Here is a 23,625-nt window from a genome sequence, read left to right as displayed (position 1 = left end):
GGAATACGATGAAGACCTTGTCTCATGTAGAGGATCAAGCTGTCTTTACATTTTCTGAGGTCTGACATGGGGAGGCTTTAAATATCTTCAGAAATATTTTTCCATTACTCACTTTTTGAACTAGATGTGGGGATCCCAGACCATGGTATGTGGAGCCATGGGAAACCTAGACCATCATGGTATGTCTATTGGGTTTTTCTACTGGGATATAAGACTGAGCTCATTCAGTGTTCTGAATTGAACTCTTTGCAACAAGTTGAAAAGATTTTCTTAAGACAAAGCTAAACAAGTAACTGCACAAAGGACATGGTCAGGGCCTGGCTTTCTTTCACATTGCCCCTTTCCTTGATATTTGTCTTGCCATTCTTTCTTTTCCTCATGTCTCTTCCTTCCTATCCTAGTGCATTTCTTTTATTTGTTACTTCTTTTTTCTCTTGTCTCTTTTCTTTCTTTTTTTCCTTTTCCACACCTATTCCCAAATAGGATTTCATGGACAATGTATGACTCTAGTGGTTGCCTTTAGATCTAAGTAGTCTCTAGGGTTTGTATCAGGGACAGACTACATGGAGAGGAGCTGCACTGCAGGCTATAACGGAGGGAGGGTGACAGAGGGATGAAGACGGGAGATATGAGGTGTAAAGATGCCATATGTATCCTGACCTTGAATACCACTGGCTTCATCCCATGAGAGAGGATTTGGGTTGACTCAGGTTGGAGGATGAACTTGCCTACCCATTCATCCCCCTCTTCTAGTACCTGCTTCCACCTTCCTGACCGACAGAACTTGCCTTCCACTATAGAGGCTGATTGTGGCAGAGGCTCATTTTGTGACCTCTGTTGCAACCAGGGCAACAATCTTAGATAATGAATAGAAAGGAAGGCATTCTTGTGGCCTTTAATGAGACATTTTATTCCCTTTGAAAAGAGAGATGCACAGAAGAAAAGACATCTCTTGTTCCTGGATTTGGTCATGTCTGCTTGGGGCATCTGGAACTGCTATAGCAACCTACTATCATGAGGGAAGATGTGGCTGAAGGCTGCAAAGATGGCAGAGCAAAAAGATGGAAAATGTCCTGGGTCTTTGAGATCATCGAGCCGCCAATCCAAGCCTGGAGCATTTTATGTAACTGACCTTATTGTTTAGGCTTTTTTTTTTTTTTTTTTTTTTTTTTTTTTTTTTTTAAAGAGTTCTCCTACTTGCCACTGAAAGCACCTTGATGAGGGCCAGCGAAAATAACCTTATAGTTGAGCTTTATTTTGTGTGGACATTTATTTAGTCTCTTTAATGGATTCAGTTATAATTTAAACAACACATCTATATATTAGTCTTCTTTCTTCAATGTCCCTTAGTATGCAATAGCTGAAAGTTTATTCTCTGCTTATGCCTTTACAAACTTTTGTAATAAAATACTTTATGAACCTAAAGGTGTGGCCATTAGTTTCGATGATCTTTTTCGGATTTTTCTAATGCCATGTGATACTGACTAAATAAGGCAGAGTGCTGCCTGTGGTAAGAGTTGCGGTGTCTTGGTGGTGCTAGTGCAGGGGACTTTTCCTCTTACTCTCTTCCTCCCTCCGTTTACTCTTCCAGAAACAAGGTATGAAGGGTTCCCCCTGATCAGCACATGAAGCCGTGTAGTGAAATACTACTCTCCAGTGCCCCCCATTCCATCCCCTTCACCAAAACTACTTCATCTGTATGCGACAAGATAAAAACTGTTGATCAGCTTGTGTACCCAGTTCGTCTCTTCACTCTGTCCCATTCACTCTGGACTTACCCATTCAGTTGCCTTGCTCCAACCCTGCCAAGGAGGATCCTACCCTGTCAGATTTTCTTGGGATTTAGTCAAAGGAGTATATGGAGGAAAGTGCGGGGAGAACGGAAGACAAAATGAGAGGCTTTCCAGGATGGGGCTGAAAGAATTTATGATGGGTGAAAATTTGAGGAAATAGATATGGGAGCAGATCCAGTGTGTGGTCAGGGATAAGAGGCAAAGATTTCATTTTGTACCAGGATGGCCAAATGAAATGTTCACAGCCAATATCCATCCTGAGAGATCAGTACTTGTTATTGATATTTTCAGTATTACACATGGAGATATGGGTACTTTAAGGAATCTCTGGGAGCTATTGTACTCTTCATGGTTTTTGAGATTTGCAATACAAACTTAAAAAATAGAAAAAACTAACTTGTATTAATCTGAAACTTCTTGCGTGGCTGTGTGTGTGTGTTTTCCCTCTGGGTCACCACTATGGGACTGAATTGCCACTCCAGGAGGTACAACTTTAAGGGTGTTACCTGTATAAACACCTTTAGGGGGAAGAGTGATTGATGTACTGGATTTCAATAGCTTTTATTATAATACAGAAAGTGTAGGATGTTTTTCTTTCTCTTCAGATTTGTCTAAAGGATTTAGAAGCACTGAATTTAGCTACCCATAAATATGTTTGCTCATTTGAGAAAAGTCTCATCTCTTACCAGGAAGTATTATAGTGATGGAAAAAATGTCTTCTGAGTGTCTCTTGCTGTATATTTGTCTCTGAACACATTCTTGCCTCTGAGACCCGTGATTTCTTAAACCGATGTGTCATCAGCAGCTATGTTGTAGAATAATTAATACTCTATCGTATTTTTAATTTAGCTGCAACTTGCTTTTGAGTCCAAATTCAGAAATACATTGCCTCTGGTCAAAAATAAGGAAGATGAATGACTGCAGATGGAGCTGGGACAGCCCAGCAGTGCAGCAAATGAGTGTGTGGGGGATGGGGAGAAAACGCTAGCTGAAAGCCCTTTATTTTTGTATAGTTCTAGATCAGTGCCCTCCAATTGAAAAATACTGCAAACCATAAATGCAAGCCACGTATGTAATTAAAAATTTTCTTGTAGCTACATTAAAAAATGTAAAAATAAATAAGTGAAACTAATTTGTAAATGTATTTGTCCTGATACCTCAAAAACAATATTGTCCTAATATGTAATCAATAAAATAGTTACTGAGCTATTTTACAATTTTTCATATGAAGTATTTGGAATCCCATGTGTATTTTACACTTACAGCACATCTAAATTCAGGCTAGCCACGGTCCAAGTGCCTAATAGCCACACGTGGCTAGCAGCCACTGTGCCAGACAGTAAAACTCTAGATTATTTACAAGGACAATTATTTTATTTTGCACTTGATGCTCACAGTATATCAATATGGTGCCAGGTCAGATGGGAGGAGACGATTGCTTTTTCTTCTGGCTCTGTAAGAACTTCCTCATTAATGCTTTTGGGATCAGCTTTTAAAAAGGTAGCCAAACGGTAAGAGGAGGAAGGACTGGCTTCTGACATTGAAAGAGCAGACTCAGAGCTTTGTGTGCTAGCCAAGGCTCAGAGCTTGGTGGAATTTATAGTTGGTATTTATGACCGAAAATATCCAGATGGGGTCATTTATAAAATAGATGTGGGTAGTATGGTTATTTATCAAGAGCAATATGCTATAATGGAATGAGTTCTAGACTGAGGTTCAGGAGAAGGCACTAGACCAGGCACAGGTCTGGGAGGAGAGAAGTGAACCAACATTTACCACACCAGTTACAGCAGTAGGCACTTCACAACCGTTTTCTTATCTACTTCTTACAATAAGCTCAAAAGTTAGCTATATAACCAGCTCTAGGTTACAGAAATGGCAGCTGAGCCTAGTGAGGTCAGGTCCTGGCTTATTGTGGAGTCCTAAGAAAATCTCAGTGCTGTCTGATTCCAAACTGCTGTGTTCTTAACATTACAATCCATATGCACGTCATATAATAGGTGTTAGGGTTCAAGCGGAGAAGCAGAACCAGTGATATATTTGCATGCATGTAAATACATATAGGTGGTAAATATTTGTTACGGGCTTACACAGTTGTGGGGAGCTGGTTAACCTGTCTTTGTAAGGATGTCTCCACAGCTGATGCCAGAGCTAGAAGTCCTCAGGGTGGGCGATCATAAAGGGAAGATCACAGCATGCTGGAAGCAGCAGCACAGGTAGAATTCCACAAGCACACCCTGAGCCCTGCTTACTTTCTTGTTGCCTCTGACCTTGGTGATGAAAGTGCCCTGCAGAGGTTGGACCCTTTTTCATGGAGCTTAACAAATATACCTGGCCCAGGATGAGTCTGAGAACCTGAAGGAAGATCCAGGGAAAGGTGGAGCAATTGGAGACCCAGCCGCTGCTTTACAGCAGTAAGCTGAGTCAGCATCAGCAACAGTGTGCTGAGCTACAAAATGGCTGCCGTTTTCCTCTGCCCTCCTGTTTTCCTAGAGTCTTCACTATGGCCCACTCTAATTGGAAACACATGAGGAAGGGAATTCTGGGAAATGTATTTTAGCCTGTCCACACTGATGCATAACAAAGGCTTCAAATGGGTGTTCAGTAAATATTTGTTGAATGAATGAATGAATGAATACCATGGTGCTTCTCTTGGAAATTCTCTGGGAGTTGGAATACCTAATCCTGGCTCTGCCTCTGACAAACCAAACAATTTTGAACAAGTCACTTAACTCTGAGTCTTAGTTTCCTCATTTGTAAAACTCCAAGAATAATCCCTGTCCTGCTTATTTAACAGGGATCAGTTGAGATAATCTGAACAAAAGCACTTTGTACATAATGTTCAAAAACAACATATATAAGGATAAAACATGTAATATAGTATTGTATTCTTTAATTATTGTTGTTACTAATAATTCAGCTTCCCAATGTATCACATGGAATTAATAGTTCCTGACCAATTTACCTTAAAGGTATGCCAGGAAGCTTAAATTAGATGAGATATGTAGAAGCACTGTCAGCTATCTGTGGCATACCCTTCAAAGGCAAGGCTGAATTATCATTCAACACTCAGATACATTTTCACATTGTGTTTTACTTTTGGGCTAAATGACTTAGAGGGACAAGTATGTAACTGGAACCATTGGTGACTCTGTGAGCTGAAGAGCAGTGGCCATTCCTTGGATGGGAGTTGTGGGCAGTGGATGAGGTTTCTGTCCTATAAATTTGGGCTTGCATTTCATAGCAGCCAAACTTGCTCAGCAGAATGAAGAAATCTCTGCGAAAGTTTTTGGTAAAGATGGCATAGAGGAAGGGGTTGGCACAGGAGTTGATGGGGTAAAAGAGGACCAGCAGGATCTTCGCTTTGGACACAGTGATGAGGGGCACCTTGAGGGAGGCAGAAATGGCAAAGAAAGAAATGGGTGCCATGCAGAGGAAGTCAGTGAAGATGAGCATGGCCATGCGCTTGGCGATCCTGGTGTCACTAGAGGAGGACACGATGTTGGGGTTCCGCACTGTGAGGTAGATGTGGGTATAGCAGCCACAGATGACCACAAAAGCCAGGACATTGAGCACAAGGAGGGACATGACATACAACTGTGACAAAGGGCTGTCAATATCCATGGGCAGGCAGATGCTCACCTTCATGTAGCTGCTGATGCCAAAGATGGGAAAGAGGGCAGCTGCAAAAGCAAAAATCCAGCCCATCACCATGACACTGGCAGCATGGCGGAGCTGCACCTTGCAGTCCAGCTGCATGGCATGGGTGATGGTATGCCATCTTTCCAAGGTGATAGCTGTCAGAGTGTAGACTGACAGCTCACTGGCAAACACAGTGAAAAAGCCAGCAGCATCACAGCCTGCCCCAGTTTGCCAGTCAATGGCATAGTTGTGATACTGGCTTTTGGTGTGGATATCAACTGATGCAATGAGCAGCAGGTAGATTCCAATGCAGAGATCAGCAAAGGCCAGGTTGCACATAAGGAACCTGGGGACCGTGAGTTTATATTGGCTGGTAGTTAGGATCACCAGCACTATGATGTTCCCAGTGATGGCCAGGATGCTGATAAACCATATCAGGACTCTGAGGATGTTGTACCCCATGATATCTTCACATGGGTTGAATGCATCTGGCTTAGGGGAACAGGTCACGTCAGCCACTTCATTGCATAAGTCATAGTCAAACTCACTGTACATCATGTCAAATCCTCTGCTGTAACCGGGCTCATTGTCTTCTGCCAGAGAGGCTCTCTGACCCCTAGCCTGAGTCATATAATCAACTTCTTGCCTTAAAATAGATTTGTTGCAAATTGGATGAAGCTCAGAACTAGAAAAATACAAAAAGAAATAGAATCAACATCTCAGATCCAGAATAGCAAATACATCACTGTCTTTGTGCAGGGTAGAAATGATGGGTTTCTTCCCGAGATTTTTTGTTTCTTCTCACATCGTATCTGCCCTTGAGGCTAAGCTCAAGGGTTAATGCTGCTTACTGTAAATGAATATAACAACTTGTATATATATTACTAGAGTTGGATGGCCCACTGGGGAAACCATCTTGCCACAACCTGAATGTGGGGAGGAAGGCGCCTGAGACTAAGCCTTGCTGTTAAGTGAAAATAATTTACAGACCTGGTATCAACTGTACCCTTTTCCTTCTCTCATCTTGATCCAGCTATCTCTTAATATGCCTGAGTAGGAGATATTCCTATTCTTCTACACTCAAATCACTGGAAGATCCAGACTGTTCTCTCACTCAAATGAGAACTTATTTACTTCTCTTATCTACATAAATTAGGGGATCAAAATCTAGTTAGTTCCCAGCCAGCCCCTGTTCCCTGGCTCTTTGGTTCTCAGGCTATTAGGAGGCCAGCTAATTTGCCTGCAATGCTACCAGGGTCTTTCCTGTTCTTTATTATCTCACTTTCTGGGGGCCACAATAGACCTCAGACATGTGTTTGTCTGCAAGGTAAGCCTGGCTGTCTCATATTAGTTTCCTAGTGAGTGCCCCAAAGAGCAAGTGCAAGTTGCAAAAGGACCTAATTTATTCTAAGAATGTAACTCATCCTCGGGGCAGCCTAGGTCTCCTTGGGCTCACTTTGCTGTCTTGGTTTTCCCTTTAAACACAAATGTACAAGGGGCCTTGTGAACAGGATAGAGGTACTTACAGAGGGATTTGAATGAAATCCAGGTGATAAATATTCAATCCATGAGTATACCTATAAATATTCTACCCCAGAGTAGTCTATCAATACTCTGGATGTAGAGACATGGAAGGTATTCAGTTTGGAAGTAAAGGCTTATGGAATGGGAATAACCCTTACATTGGGACATTTTTGGATGAAAAAAAAAATCACACATACACAGGCATACCTTTCCCTCCTTCCCCAAGGGGCAAGTTCACATCTATATTAAGTTGACTGTATTTTTATTAAACCTTGACATAACCTCAGATATAAGCGGGGAAGTGAATATTAAAACCCTCATAAGGAGGAAAGAAGTGGCTAGGGGAGTGGAGGAGGTAAAGACTCCATTTGATGCTAAAGGATGAGTCTCACCAGGTGTTCCAACCTATTATACATGGACTGAACTTTTCCCCATCTCTCCCCATCCTCTCTTCTCTCACCCCTGGGAAGTGAATTGAATTGCCAGGAAGTCATTTTCCCTTGGCCTAAGGGATTCTTTTTGTTTGTTTAAGGCTCAATGATGAACATATACAGAATTGAAAGTCAATGGAAACAGAGCCCAGAAAATGTTTTGATTTAGTCAGTGGTCTTCCAAGGAAGGTGAGGCAAGCTCCATAATGGGCGTAGAGGGCATAAGAGGGTTATCTGGTGGTCCTTAGTCTAATTCCCAACTCTTAAACCCTGTTATGAACTAGCTGCAGCCTGATTCCAGGAAGAGAAAGTAAGTAACCTGGTACTTGCTGACTGCAGTGTGGTTCATTGGATTGAGATCTTACTTAACTCTCTAGAAACAGGCTTCACTTCCTGGGACTTATGGTTGGCGTCTGTGAAGATTCTTATTGTTGTTGCTGCTGTCCACATATTTTAAATATTGTGCTTCCCTTTTCTGAAACAGAAGTGACCCACTGACATGAAGTAAGGAGAAAAGTAAATAACTTATGTCTCTGAGATAAGAACAGAAACAAAAGTGGAAACCGAGGGACATCAAACCTTGCCTCCACAGTACTTTGGAAAATCCTAACTATCATAAGGATTTGGAAATTCAGTTTAGGGCCAGTTTAAAAAGTGGCACTCTTGGACTCTGATCAGTCAGTGAACAGATGCTTGCGGGTGGTGTAGCAGTGTCCCAGAGCCTGAGCTTTGGAGGCAGGCAGAGCAGATCTGGATTTGTTTGGTCAGTGTAGGTCAGGTTATTTAGTATCTCTGAGCCTCAGTTTCTGTCTCTGTGAGAAACGAATTATAATCATGTTACCTTTGTGGAAATTAAATGAGATAAAGATACAAAGTATTACAGTGCTTGGCAGTGAATACTCAGCAAATGTCAGCAGTATGAAGACAAATGGTGGTTATTTATGGAATTCTTGTGGAGGTATAGGCCCTGTGTGGGTACTTAGAAGCATATGCCACAGCATGTCAATTTAATATTGAATCGTGAAGAAATGGCCTTCACAGCATTGTGTTGTGAAGAAACAACTTGTATTGTTAAATACAATAAAAATTGAAGAATAAAATGAGAGTAAAGTAATGCAAACTGAATACAGAATTATGACAAGGAAATATCTGGTTCAATGACAAATGAAGAGTGTAGTTGATAGGAACTTTTGGGAAGAGCCCAGGAAGAGTCCAGGAGGACCACTGGCCAAAGTTTTAGTCACAGGGGCCTCATGTTTATACTCTGGGCATTATTTCCAAATGAGGATCAGAATAATTTCATCATACAAGTTAAAACTTGAATCCCACTACTAAACCACACCTACTGTGATATACAATGAAATGATACTATCAAAGGAATAAATCTGAAATTATCTTCTGAATAACATAATTATTTTGTGGTGTTTGTGTGTGTGAATTTGATGAATACAAAAATCAAATACCCATTGCTAAAAATAAAAAACGAAAACCATCTATCACAATTTTTGTTACTCCATTTTGGCACGTTGTGGAAGAACCACATTCCCCTCCTTGCTGTACCCCAACAGGCCTGGATGGTGAGTTACAGCAGCAACCTAGAGGGATGACAGCAGAGTGGTCTGGAGGGATCAGAGAAGACCTCATGTCCTGGGACAATATAAGGCAGATGTGGAGATGCCAATTGGGAGAGCCTTGAGGCTATGTCTAGAGGAGTCTGAGTAATACGATGAGATAACAAATTATTGGGGTGTGTTGGAACTGGGCCAAATAGCACACTGCAAGCTGCTCTCACAGTGATCTTAACATTTTCTTCTTTTTTTTAAAGACAGGGTCTCACTCTGCTGCCCAGGCTGGAGTACAGTGGCACGATGATGGCTCACTGCAGCCTCAACCACCTGGGCTCAAGCAATCCTCCCACTTCAGCCTCCCGAGTAGCTAAGCCTACAGGCATGTGCCACCACACATGGCTAATTTTCTTCATTTTTTTGTAGAGACGAGGTCCCACCACATTACCCAGGTTGGTCTCAAACTCCTGGGCTCAAGGAGTTGTTCCGCCTTGGCCTCCCAAAGTGCTGGGATTACGGGTGTGAGCCACCTCGCCTGGCCAATCTTAATGTTCTTTATTTCTCCTTCGGGGTATTCAGTTCCAGGGACTTGGTGCAAAATTGGTATCTTTCTCACTCTGGATAGAATTCTTACGTGGAATATAAAAGAGGCAAGCCACTGCTTCAGCCCAGGACCTTAAGAATTCTGGTTGTCAGGGAGAAATTTCCTGGCTCTTGAGCTCATCTATGAAGTGTGCCCATTCTGGATAATATCCCAGTGATGCATGCAGATTCTGAAAAACAGCTATTTTTCTACAAATCCTTCAGAAGGGTCTGAGGAGAGACTCCCAGCTACTTGGAAAACATTTTGAGTGCAACTACATGGTGTGGCTTATGTAGGTGAGCTCAGAGGAGAGTGAGAGCTTTTAGAACTTTCATACTAAGTAAATTCTTACCTCCAATGCATCGTTTAAATGTCTGGGGCGTGCATACAATCTCCAAGGCGACTTTCTGTTTACTCTCTCCAGATCCTTTCTATGATTACCTCAGTTTTTTAACCAGTTAGGTACTAGGACTTGTCTCTGTTTAGATCATCCTCTTTAAGTCTGGGCTTCCTTGAACCTGGCTTTCTTTGAAAGCCAAAGTAATGAGATGTCTTAATCTTTCTCCTCCCTGTGAGGTAGTAAGATTCCAAGGTGGATTAGAGAGGCTTAGAGTGATTGGGATGTGCTGCAGATGTGTACATCAGTCTCTGGCATGGCATTTATGCATCTCCCTGCCAAACATGACATGGATGGGGCATTTATGAAGTGCAGAGTTTGGGACTTGAAAGATTAAATCTATAAAGGTACAAGGGTAAGAGGGAACAGATATTATGTACCAACTCTGAGTCAGGCACTATGCTTAGTATTTTTCATGTTTTCTCATTTAGTACTTGGTATATGTTCTGCCCCATGGGTAGCCCTGTCCTGTGAGCCCATTTTCAAAGAAATGAAAGAGTGCAACCATTCCTCACTCTCCACAAAACTGAATTTTTGACCCAAAATGTGCCAAAGGGCTTGAGACAGGGAACTCTCTGCAAGTAGATTCTCTTCATGTCGCAGATATGTAGAAATTATGGACTAAGTTCAACATTGGGGAAATCCCTGAGCAGGGCTCAAAGGATAGACTCACATTTGCCGTCTCCAGTTTGCAAAGGCACAGCAATGGCTGGGATAGGTGAGGCTGGCTTCCATGAGGGCAACAAGCTTTTCCAGACTAGGAAGCTTTTTTAAGTTGTAAGTCGACCTGGCCCTCAGCTTCTTAAGATTTTCTAAGCCACAGCTAGGCAGGGAGTGGATCCTTGTTCTTGAAATATCTCTATAAAGAGAAAAGGTAAATATAATAGGATTACTATGGACCTGAAATTTTTTGCTCTTGGTTAGCAGGCAAAATAGCAGACACTCTAGTGATATTCTTACGTGGATGAGGAGAGAGACTCCAGTTCCTCCAACACACCTTGGCCAGATCAATACTTGGCTAATGGGACATTTGGTTCTGTAGGAGTCCTGGTCCTTCTGTTCCTGGTAGGAGGAGTTAGATAATAGGCCATTCTGATTCCTGGATATACTTATATCCTGGCTAATTTGGGATGTAAGTGTTGCTGGTGAGTAGAATTAGCCACCTTCCCTTCTACAGTCTATTTGTACCTGCTAATTTGCATGGGACTAAGGGATTGAGACCATTTGTCTGTACCATAAAACTAGCTATAAAAATATTTCTGATGAGCTAGAGTAGAATCTGTGGCCAAATTTCAGGAAAAAGGACAAGAAGGAAATATACTACAAGAGGAAGAAGAGTCTGGCAGGCAGTAGGGGCAGTGTTGGCACAAAGTCCAAGTGGCAGTGCAGAGTGGTGGTTACGAACTTGGCATCTACAGCAGACCTGCCTGCACATCTACCTTGCCCCTCTGCCTGTTAGATTTATGACCTTGGTCAAGTATGTCACTTCTCCATGTTTCAGTTTCCTCAGCTGTAAAATGGGAAGACAAAAATCCTATCTACTTCAGAGGGTTGTTGTGAAAATTAGATGAGTTAAAGTACATAAAGAATGTCCTGACCAACAGAAACACTTAATGGCTGGCAACTATTCTTCATAAATATAACACAGACAGAAAGAGAGAGACAGTTATTCTTGTTTGATAGGAAAGTCTCTGTCCAGTAGACCTCAGCACAAATGACCAGTTTAACCAGGTCTCTGCCCCTGATGGGCTGCAAGTTCCATCCTTCCTGGCAGCAGCACCAGTGATGTGGGTGCTTTTCTGGCAGCACCACTGGTAGTTGCAAACTTCAAAACCAAGACTGGCTGGTGAGAACAAGGAGATTTAAATGGCACCAGCTTGGACCTGTTGGGGCCAACAGCTTGGCCTTGAGTGGGTGCTTCTGATGGGGGTGGTAGCAAGTGATGACCAGGATGAGTTCATTTCAGCACCCTTGGGGACCCTTGTATATACTTGAGGAAGAAGAATCTTTAATGTTGGCATTCCCTGTAAATCAAAGCAGTAGACACTCAGAGTAATGAAACTTGGGGGTGTGAATATATATTTGCTACCCCATATGCTCTCACAATCTGGTGAAAATTACATTTTCAAAGTCTTGTTTTCATTGTATAATTATCTTGCTCAAAAATTTATAATGCCTTCCTATTGTCCAGTGAAACCCATCCCTAACTACTGCCTTATTTGTCACTTCCATTTCCCAAGCACATTTATACTAGTTGTTTATACTTGATGTCACTATTTCCTCATCTCACAATTCAATTGAGTTTCTCTTTAGCCTCTGGGGAAATAATATTCACTAAGGCCATGTCTTAGTTCTGATCTCCTTTATTTTGTAGTTACATTTCACAGGTAGAATGCTCCTTCTTTCTGAGATACTCTCTTTCTTGGCATTATATTCTACTCAACATATTTTCCTCTGACATCTCCGTTGACTTCTTTCTGATGTTTTTTTTTGTTTGTTTTACTTCTCTTTTATCTGTTCTTTAAATTTTGGCATTTCTCTATACCTAGACCCCTTCTGACTATACCCAATCTTTTCAGGTGATCTCTTTCATTCCCTTAGTTTCACTTACCAGGCATGTGCTGATGGCTTCCAAAATGTGTATCCCTATTCAGATCCTACTCCTGAACTCCAGGTCCAGATAATCAGTTGTTTTTTGAACTCCACCATTTTGATGACTTGCATCAAAACTGAACTTACCATCTTTCTTGTAAATATGTTCTTCCTTGTTTTCTCCATCTCAGCAAATGATCCTTCCAATTTCCCCTGTTTTTCATAATGGAAACCTGGGTGCCATCCTTGACTCTCTCATCGACATCAGTGTCTTGTTCTCTCAAGCCTAACTTTTAAACGTGTTTCAAATCAGCCTACTTCCCTCTTCTTCTGTTACTTTGGTCTAAGTCACCACAATCTCTGCCTAGACAAATGCATTGGTCTCATAACTGTCCTTATGACCATCTATTGCAATCTTAGTACTGCAGATGTAAAAAATGCCTATGAGATTACCCTTTAATGATTCCCCATTGCTCTTAGGATGAAGAACAAGTCATTGTATACAGTGTGTTGATCATTTGCCTGTTGTCTCTCACATCCATGTCATGCCCTTCTCTATGCTCTTCTTAGGAGGGATGATCCCTGCAGTTCCATTTCCCAGGTACCACCTTACCAATCAGCTTTCAATTGGGTTTAGCAAATGGCACTAGCAGGAGATTGGAGGGTAGGTAAAAGAGCATATCTCATTCCTCCTCTGTCTCAGGCAGCAACGGAGTCTTCTCCGTGACTCCAGCTCTCGTTGAACAGATCCTTGGAGGATCCAGCTTCTACTAGTTGCCCGTTTCTGGACATCAGTAAGATGACTTCCTCATTTGTTCCTCAAGTCCTAGAGTTAGTAGTGGTTACTATTGCCAGTCTCTGGACTGCTGATCCCCTGTTTGATATTCAGGAAGATTTACATTTTCAGAACAATTACCTTTATGTTACGTGTGTGTGTGTTTGTATGTGTGTGTATTTTACACATAGTCCCCTCTTTGTTAGCTGTTAATTAGATCAAATCTCCTATATACTTAATGATTTTTTTGCTTTGTTCTGTCACTACTGAGAAAATTATATTAAAATCTCCAACTATGATTTTGGATTCCTATACTTCTAGTTTTGTCAATTTTTGCTCTATGTATGTTTGATGACTTCTTAAGGCTCATACAAATCTAGAAATTTTATACCTTCCTGGCAATTTTCTGTATATCTAGTAATACTTGTCTCCTAACTCCTTGGAAATTTCTTCTTATTTGCTGGTTCCTCCGTGACCTCCAACTTGAGGAGTGCCCATGAACTCAGTGCCCAGACTTCTTTTCTCCATCTTCACTTATTTTGCAGGTGAGCTCATCCAGTCTTATGACATAAATACAACTTATATGCTGATGGCGCTAAAATTTGTATTTCTAGGTTGCTTCTTTTTCTTGAAATCCAGACTCATATTTACTTGCCTCCTTATCTTCACTTAGTTGTCTAATGGGCAGGTCAGACTTTGGATAATAAAAATGGCCTTCCTGATCTTTTCTGAAAATCTGTTCCACCTTTCCAGTTGTTCATGCAAAAACTTTGATGCCTACCTTGACTCCTTTCTTTCTCTCATACCCTACATCAAAATTTTCAGAAACACTTCTTGACTTTATATACCACATACATCTGGAATCTAATTACTTCTCACAACACTCATTGCTATCACCACAAGGTAAACATTCTGGTGGTCCAGGGCATCTTGTCTAGCTCCCTCCCTATTATGATTCTTCAGATTTGGGGTCCCTGGAGATCAGAGTCTGGTCCATGAACCCTTGTGTCTGTGATGAATCTTTGCTGTCTGCTGCTGTCTCTGCCTTCTCTCCATTTATACTTCCTATTGTTTTAGAGATTTCCAACTTTTTTATTGGCTGCAGGAGATCTTGTTCCTCTCTTTTGGCAACCCCTCTTCTAGCCAGTTCTGTTAATGACACTTGCCCTGTTTTCTGTGACCAAGTTCTTATCTGGCATTTGGGTTCCTCTTTTTTTCTCAAATGTGGAAAGAACAAAGGCTGAGACTCAACTCCCTGTTTTGTCTATAACAATTCAGGCAGGACTCACTCCAAGAAACATGATGAAAAAAACATTTTAGAAGTCCTTTAGGAACAATTTAGACCAAGGCCATCATTGCCTCTCCTGAACATTTTTCACATTTTTAAAAATAAGCAATACAAAGCAGATTATTTTTCTTAATTATGCCTCCCTCTTAGGTTTACAGCATAAAAATTGGATTAATTGAAGATTGTAAAGAGAAACAAATTTTTATACTCCATAGAATATCATTCTGTTATCTCATGTACTCTGTGGTGGATTAAAGATGACTGCAAATTCTTTGACACTTTTCCATCGAGGGTCTGTTTGTTCTCCCCTTGAATCTGGGCAGAACTGTGATGTCTTTGGATAAAAGAATATGATAGAAATGTTGCTATTCATTATAGATCTAGTCTTTAAGAGCACTGACATCTTCTCATTGGTCTTACAGAGTCTTCAGCTGCCATGAAAAATCTCTGATTACCCTAAGGCTGCCATATTGGTAAAAGCCTAAACCATGCAGAGAGGTCCTGGAGAATGAGAAACCGTATGGACAGAGTTAGAGAAGACACAACACAGACACACACACACAAACACACCCAATAAACACAGATGTGTGAGGCACATAAGTGATGGGGACAACTTGCAAGTGGACCCCCCTCCCGGCCCCCACCCTGGCCCCAGTCAGCCACCCGAGCTGACATTGCATGGATCAGGGCCCGCCATCCAAATGTCTGACACACAAAATTGTGATCAAAATGGAATGGTAGTTTTAAGCCATTAAATTTTAATGAGGCAATAGAGAACCAAAACAAACCCCATTGAGGTCTCCATAATGTTTAACAGTTGAAGAGATAATTTTTCCTTGAAAACCAGTAAGAGTGCAATAGGATATAGTCTGTATACTTTTTGCCTCTCTTACCACTGACTATCTTTTGCTTTATGCACTATTTGTATTTTATCTCTCCTTGAAGGTAGAAGTCTGTAGCATTCTCAGCAGTGCCTTTCATATAGTAAGTACCCAGAAACTTATTGCTTTGTTTGAAGATGTACTGGGGAGTGACACTGGAGAAGGATTAGGAAAGGAAATAGATCACCCCAGCCAACTGTGATATTCTCTGACTTCCACAAATTGCAGAATCTTGCACCTTGTGTTTTGTCTTCTATTGTTTCCTATGATTGTCTTTTCATTTATATTTGCTTGTCTCCTCAGCCAGATTTCAAGTGCCCTGAGAGCAGATATTATTAAGGGACTTTTGTCTTCTGTATCATTTCTGGCATGGATTTGGGCTCACGAAATCTATTCAGTAAGTAGTTGTCTCAAAAGCAGACATGACTCACCATTGTACTAAAAATGAGAGGCTGGAAAAAATTTTACAAAAGAGCTAATTCTAAGGGGAGATGAATGAAAGGCAGACCGAGAAATCCAGAAATCTAGACTTAAAGTGAGCTCAGGAAAATGGTGCCTCTGCAGCAGGTAAGTATGTGTGGCTGAGAATATCAAAGTTACCAAGAAAGGGAGCAACCTTGTGCAGTGTCAACAAGGAGGCAGACATGCCTTGGGGAGTAAGCAGAATGATACACTGGATGGATTGATTTGAATGCAATCCAGTGTTTAGGTATTAGATTGGGAAGCCTCCTTGGTAAACTTCATTGCCTTTCCATTGCTTGGTGTTCTGGAGCTAGCTTGTTATTTTCAATTCCTTCTTACTACAGCTAGAAGACATATGTGCTGCTGTCATTTGCACATGATGGCTTTGCTGCTGTGAGACGAATGCATCTTGTCAGTGTCCTGGGATTGAGATCTTTCATTGGTGGATGCTGATGAGGGAGCTCTTGTTAGGAAAGAGGCAAAGTCACTTAAAGTTCAATAAAGCAAATTTTTAAGCAAAAGTGGTTCCTGGATGACAGGGAAATAAAAGTCTTTGTGGAGGTGTTTACTTAAAGCTTACTGTCTGAAGGGATCAAACATGGAACCTGTCAAGACTTCCAAATTTTGAAATGACAGAAAATACAACATATCTCTAGTATCTCCATGGATTTAGAAAATTCCATAGAAATTTATATTACCAGGGACAAAGATGGGGTAAGTAGATCTTGTTCAGATCTTGGCTGGAGACTTAACTACAGTATATTCCTTTTTTTGCTCTCTTCTCTTAAAACATGCACACTCTATCATACACACACAGGTCTATTTGCTGGCTACAGTTCTTCCACATGGCCTAAAAATCTGATGTTTGATTTTAATTCCTTTATGAAAACACTCTCCATTTTTATGATGCAAATATACATGGGTGTTGGGGGGAGTAACAAAAAAAGACCTCAGTTATTCACATCTTCATGGGAGTACATTATTGTGACCATGATAATTAATTTTAAGTGTCAACTTGAGGGGATTAAAGAATATTCAGATAGTTGTTAAAGCACTCTGTCTGGGTGTCTCAGAGTATTTCCAGAAGAGACTGGCATGTGAATCCATGGGCTAAATAAGGAAGATATGCCCTCTCCCAGAAGCTGGGACCCCCTTCTTCTCCTACCCTTAGACATCAGAACTCCAGGTTATCAGGCTTTTGGACTCAGGGATTTGTACCAGTTTCCCTCCCCAACCCCCTTGGATTCTCAGGACTTTGACTTCAGACTGAGAGTTTTACCATTAATTTCCCTGGTTCTCAGGCCTCTTCCCAATCTAACACCTAAACATTGGATTGCATTCAAGTCAATCCATCCAATATATCATTCTGCTTACTCCCCAAGGCACGTCTGTCTCCTTATTGACACAGGCATGTCAGACCTCTTGCTTGGACTGAGAGTTAGACCAATGGCCTCCCTGATTCTGAAGCTTTCAAGTTTGGACCAAGCCATGCTATAGCTTCCCTAGTTCTCCAGATTGCAGATAGCCTATCATGGACTCCTCAGCCTCCATACTCATGTGAGCCAATGCCCCTAAGAAATTCTCTCTTCTCTTATTTCCTTGAGCAGTGGTTCATAGTTCTCCTTGAAGAGGTCCTTCACATCCCTTATAAGATGTATTCCTAGGTATTTTTATTCTTTCTGTAGCAATTGTGAATGGTAGTTCACTCATGATTTGGCTCTCTGTTTGTCCATTGTTGGTGTATAGGAATACTTGTGATTTTTGCACATTGATTTTGTATCCTGAGACTTTGCTGAAGTTGTTTATCAGCTTAAGGAGACTTTGGGCAGAGACGATGGGGTTTTCTAAATATACAATCATGTCATCTCTCTGCAGACAGAGACAATTTGACTTCCTCTCTTCCTATTTGAATACCCTTTATTTCTTTCTCTTGCCTGATTGTCCTGGCCAGAACTTCCAACACTATGTTGAAGAGGAGTGATGAGAGGGCATCTTTGTATTGGGCCGGTTTTCAAAGAGTAAGCTTCCAGCTTTTGCTCATTCAGTATGATATTGGCTGGGGGTTTGTCATAAATAGCTCTTACTATTTTGAGATATGTTCTCTTAATACCTAGATTATTGAGAGTTTTTAGCATGAAGTGGTGTTGAATTTTGTTGAAGGCCTTTTCTGCATCTATTGAGATAATCATGTGGTTTTTGTCATTGGTTCTGTTTATGTGTTGGATTACTTTTATTGATTTGCATATGTTGAACCAGCCTTGCATCCCAGGGATGAAGCCGGCTTGATCATAGTGGATAAGCTTTTTGATGTGTTGCTGCATTTGGTTTGCCAGTATTTTATTGAGAATTTTTGCATTGATGTTCATCAGGGATATTGGCCTGAAATTTTCCTTTTTTCTTTCTTTTTTTTTTTTTGTCTCTGCCAGGTTTTGGTATCAGGATGATACTGTCCTCATAAAATGAGTTAGGGAGGAGTCCCTCTTTTTTCTATCATTTGGAATAGTTTGAGAAGGAATGGTACCAGCTCCTTTTTGTACCTCTGGTAGAATTTGGCTGTGAATCTGTCTGGTCCTGGGCGTTTTTTGGTTGGTAGGCTATTAATTACTGCCTCAATTTCAGAACTTGTTATTGGTCTATTCAATGATTCAACTTCTTCCTGGTTTAGTCTTGGGAAGGGTGTATGTGTCCAGGAATTTATCCATTTCTTCTGGATTTTCTAGTTTATTTGCTTAGAGGTGTTTATAGTATTCTCTGATGGTAGTTTGTATTTCTGTGGGATCAGTGGTGGTATCTCCTTTATCATTTTTTATTGTGTCTATTTGATTATTCTCTTTTCTTCTTCATTAGTCTGGCTCGCAGTCTATCTATTTTGTTATTCTTTTCCAAAAGCCAGCTCCTGGATTCACTGATGTTTTTGAGGGTTTTTTCATGTCTCTATGTCCTTTAGTTATACCTAATGTAGATGATGGGTTGATGGGTGCAGTAAACCACCATGGCACGTGAATACCTGTGTAACAAACCTGCATGTTCTGCACATGTATCCCAGAACTTTAATAATAAAATCCCCTCTCCTCTCTCTCTCTCTCTCTCTCTCTCTCTCTCTCGTTTCTGTCTTTGAAGAACCTTGACTAATACAATGGCTATTTCCTAAAGATAGGCTTAGAGAGAGGCCCAAAAAATAAATCATTACACAGTGAGGGGTATTTAGAATAGTTATTCTGGGCAACCATACTTCAAGGAGTAAAGAGAACCATGGGATGGGATTAGATCTCAGAGCCTTGATAGTCAGGCAGAAGAGTTTAGTATTTATATGAGCAGAAGAATGGTTTTATTCAAAGGTGGATTTTTGTAAGATTACTCTTGAGAACCTTGATACCAGCATATGGTATGTGTTCAATAAATAGTTGGTAAACTAATGGAAGGGGAAAGGATTGAGGGTAGGAAGGGGACAAAGTGGCTATTGCAGAAATTCAGGCCTAGGATGACAGAGGTTGTCTCCTCCCACACTATCGCTTCCCATGTTAAAAGTCATTGTGTGATATGATGACAAGGATTTATTAGGCATCTGCTCTATGTTACTGTAGCCATTTGTGAAAATTTCTGCAGTGCTTATTGTGCTGGGAAGTAACATTCATCCCTTGGCCAGATGCATTACAGTAGGTATTGTTTTTCGTTTTTACATCTATTTCTTACCCCTTGCCAGACACACAGTAGGTGTTTAATCAGCATCCACTAAATGTATGTCATGTAAGACTTGATGCCTTCAATGAGTACTTGAGAATGTTTATTTACTTATTCCTGCCCTTGTTTACTTACTTATTCCTGCCCTTGTGAATGTTTACTTACTTATTCCTGCCCTTACTTATTCCTGCCCTTGTGCCTGGAACTGGCGGGCTGGAAAAGGGGGAAGGGGTAGTTGTGGGCTGGTGTTTTTAAACTTTATCTTTCAGGCTGGTCTGTTCTAATGATTTTGGTCTTTCTTTTAAAAATACCACTTTTAACATTGCAACGCATGCTATATTCAGACAGTGAGTAGTTTTGAGAATTTAAATCCTGAAAAGACCAATGGAGACCCCATGGGATTATGACTTGCACAGAAGAGATTTAGTAATTTAAAATTGTTTCAACATTGTTAGGACTTCCTTTTGAGATACAGAGTAGCAAGAGAGACTGCATGGGTAGGAAGGTAGTAAGAAGCCGAGGCAGGAGAGGCAGGAGTTAAAAAGCACTCTGTGCCCCATTTAATAAAGTGTGTTATAGCCAGTGCCACAAATTTGATTTGAACAATTTCTATTTTTCCCAGCAAAGATGTTATTACAGGTCAATCATTTCCATAAGTGAGAGCACATTTTTGTGTATACTACACTGACAGATGGCTAGAAGACCTCTCTTTCATGATCCCAGGCTGGATAAAAAGGCAATTTACTATCTATAGAACTGTGGGTACACTGGTAATGGAAGAGAATCATTCTTATACAAATAACTCAGTGTTTGAATCTGAACTATCAAATGAATCTGAGCTATAGCCAAATCAATTTGATAAACCATCAGAATATGATTGTACTGGCTCCAGTCTGCAAAGGCAATGCATTAAATTTTCCCCACAGGAAACTGTTTCCTAAAGAAACAGCAATTGCTCGATTGCTTAAAAAAAACAACCTTGAGTGAGTTCAGAATATCAGGTAAAAACTCAGATGGCTGCTGATGTTCAAGGTCAAGACTCGTAAGGGGGAAATGAGGATGCTGAGCTGCTCCTCTGAAGCTTGTTTGTGTGCTGCTGGCTTTCTCTGCGTCTATCTTTCTTTGCAATGGAACAGTGCACCCGTGCACCTTCAGGTGTTCAGAGGTTCCCTATTCTTCACTCAACTAGAAATTTTGCCTTCAGGAAAGGAACTATCATCAGTTTGAGTGTGTGCCCCTTAGTTTTCTTAGAATTCCTTGCATATATCCACTGGGGAAAAAGGCCTGAGCCAGTGATGGGGGAAGATTCACCACAGTTGGCTTGTGGAGGAGATATTTTGGAGACTGAGCAAGGCTTCCCAATTCCCAACACTGGTCCTAGGGCAGCGATTCTCAGAGAGCACTCTGGACCAGCAGCAGCAGTTTTACTAGGAAGATGTTAGAGATACAAGTTATCAGGCCTCAACCCTGACCTACTGAATCAAAAATGCTAAAGGTAGGGGCGGGGTGTTATGACTCACACCTGTAATTCCAGTGCTTTGGGAGTCCAAGGCGGGAGAATCACTTGAGGCCAGGAGTTTGAGATCAGCATTGATAACGTAGTAAGACCCTGTCTCTACAATAACAGAAATGGCCAGGTGTGGTGGTACACGCTTGTAGTCCCAGCTACTCAGAAAGCTGAGGCAGGAGGATCGCTAGAGTTCAGGAGTTTAAGGCTGCTGTGAGCTATGATGGCACCACTGCACTCCAGCATGAGTGATTTAAAAAACCCCAACCCCCCCCCCCAAAAAAAAAAACCCATCCAACTCTGAAGATGCTGCTCTAGGGCAGCTGAGAACCACTTGCAGCTGAGGTGGCTCATAGCCGAGTCTACTCTGGGAATTGCTCTCAGCTGACTTACTCCTCCCCAGGAGTTTGGCTCCTCCCCAGGGACAGCCTGCACCCAGTGATTCTTGATATGGAGGACTTGCCCCTTACCTTAATTCAGTACAATCTTGAAGGACCATCTTAACTCCAGATCTCCCCATGGGATCAGCTGAGCCTTTTGCTGCAAATGCGTTACCCTGATTCTGCTTCCATCAAGCATTCCCTGTACATTCTGAAAGCACCCTCCAGCAAACCTCCTGCATGCAGATATATCACAGTCTTTTTTGGTGTGTGTGGGAGTGGGGACAGCAATCTGACCCAAGGTACAGTCAAGGTCAGCATGATCTGCACCTACTGTGATCTGAATAGCCTACGCATACTCCTGTTCTCACCTCTTACCTCGTCACCTGAGTGGGCTGGTCTACTGCACACCTGCACAGGCACCTCTCAGGCCAGGCTTTAGATGGTTTAGTGTATCTGGTTGCAGAAGTGGGATGTGGAATAGGTTATTCGTCTTCTTGCATCTCAAGTCAGTAGGAGGAGAGGCTTGAAGAACATCTATGGACTAATCTGAAAGCCCCAGAAAGGGTGGCGTGATGTTAAGGTGAACAATTCTTTTGGCCCCAGAGGGAGGAGAGGAAATTAGAAATTATAGGCCGGGCTTCCAGCCAGGATCCTGCACTGAGATGAAAATATGTGGGAATGTATTATCACTCTCTACCTTTTTAAGTCATGGAGAGTGCTTCCTAATTCCATGGAATTTCTGTAAATTTTATTCACTTAATTCTAGACAGATGTGTTCCTGTGGTAAGAAGGATAAAACAATGGGCCTATAACTTGAGGACCGTGCAGAATTGCTTCCGATGCTTTCACAGAGGTTCTCTTCTTGCCTGTATTCACAGTGGGGCTGGATGGGGGATTCAAGTTTTGTGTTCTCTGTTAAACATTCTTATGAGATACATTGTGCAGTGTCTTAGCCTGAAATCTGCTTGTGCAACCTCCGGAGATGTTCTTCTGTGCCATGTTTATGTAACATTGACTGGTGTTCTTAGACTGGGAGGCTGGTGTTAATAGTTATTTTCCTCTCTATTTTAGCTCACAACCAATTGCAGGGGGCCTCACCGAATAACTTTTAGATGTTGAATTAAACGTATTTATGGCAACATGGTATGGTGGGAACACATGGAATGTGAGGCAGAAGACCTAGTTTCTGGTCCAGACTGCCCCTTCTAGTTGCAGTGTGATCTTTAACAGATCACTTCCCTCCTCTGGTTCTGATTTCTTCAGCTGGATAATGAAGGAGTTGGGGGATCTCATCCAACTTCACTATTCTCAGGAGCAGGTAGTAGGTTAAGATGCTATAGATTCAATATTGTACCTGGTACAGGTCACATATGGAAACCCACCCATCACTTAAATATTCGTCCATGAACAGATAGAGATGCCTACTTAGGAACATTCAACACTTTTAGGGCTTTTTGCTAAGTGAAACTGACATGCTGCTATTGTGGGGGTCAAAGACATCGAAAGTACTTGTCAAAATTCATTTGTCTCCCAAGCACTCTAGGAACAGGGAACATGAACTAAGCAGTACAAGTTTTGAGTATTTTGTATACTTGAGTGCACTTGAATCCATGGACTATATGCCCAACACTCTCCATTTGTTAGCCCTGGGTCCTTCCTTGTACTTCATAGATATATCATGACTTGATATATTAAGTTGTATATTTAATGCATTGCCTGACTCCTCTCTATCCCCACCTCCAATTAGAATATAAGCTTTCTATGAGGAAGAATTTTCCTTTGTTTCCTACATGGCACAGGATCAGTCTTGCTTAAAAATGTATTTGATGAGTGAAAAAATATTAATGTGTTTGTGTTTTATGCTTCAAATAATAGGAAATAGGTATTTTTTGGCCGTTTTTTAGGTGAGGAAACTGAGGCTTAGAGAGGTAAGAATTGGTCTAAACCAAGGAAGTCTGCTCTATATCTCTGCTTTAATCACACTGATACTCCATTTGCATAGGTTGTCTATCTCAAACCAGGCATTCTCAAATAATCTTTGAACATGGTCAGGATGAGAAATCTACCCTAAAGTGTATATTTATTTCTTCAAAGCAGCAGAATCTCACGTATGGATCACAA

The 23,625-nt window shown here is 41.3% G+C and overlaps 1 protein-coding gene and 1 pseudogene across 4 annotated transcripts in view; both read right to left on the bottom strand.

Annotated features, from left to right (window-relative positions):
- Positions 1 to 23,625, bottom strand: part of LOC126934259 (uncharacterized) — a 1,193,286-nt pseudogene that overhangs the window by 551,780 nt on the left and 617,881 nt on the right. The window lies entirely within an intron of this gene.
- Positions 1,392 to 23,625, bottom strand: part of FSHR (follicle stimulating hormone receptor) — a 192,400-nt gene continuing 170,166 nt past the window's right edge. For all 3 annotated transcript variants that reach the window (XM_050754868.1, XM_050754869.1, XM_050754871.1), the window contains 2 exons: positions 10,609 to 10,794; positions 1,392 to 6,120 (listed from right to left, as the gene is read on the bottom strand). In XM_050754868.1, the coding sequence (XP_050610825.1) occupies positions 4,887 to 6,120; positions 10,609 to 10,794 (1,420 nt within the window). In that variant the 3' untranslated portion in view covers positions 1,392 to 4,886. The remainder of the gene's footprint in view (positions 6,121 to 10,608; positions 10,795 to 23,625) is intronic.

Source organism: Macaca thibetana, chromosome 13, assembly GCF_024542745.1.
Source record: "Macaca thibetana thibetana isolate TM-01 chromosome 13, ASM2454274v1, whole genome shotgun sequence".
NCBI lineage: Eukaryota > Metazoa > Chordata > Mammalia > Primates > Cercopithecidae > Macaca > Macaca thibetana.
This window is presented reverse-complemented; position numbering and strand designations above follow the sequence as displayed.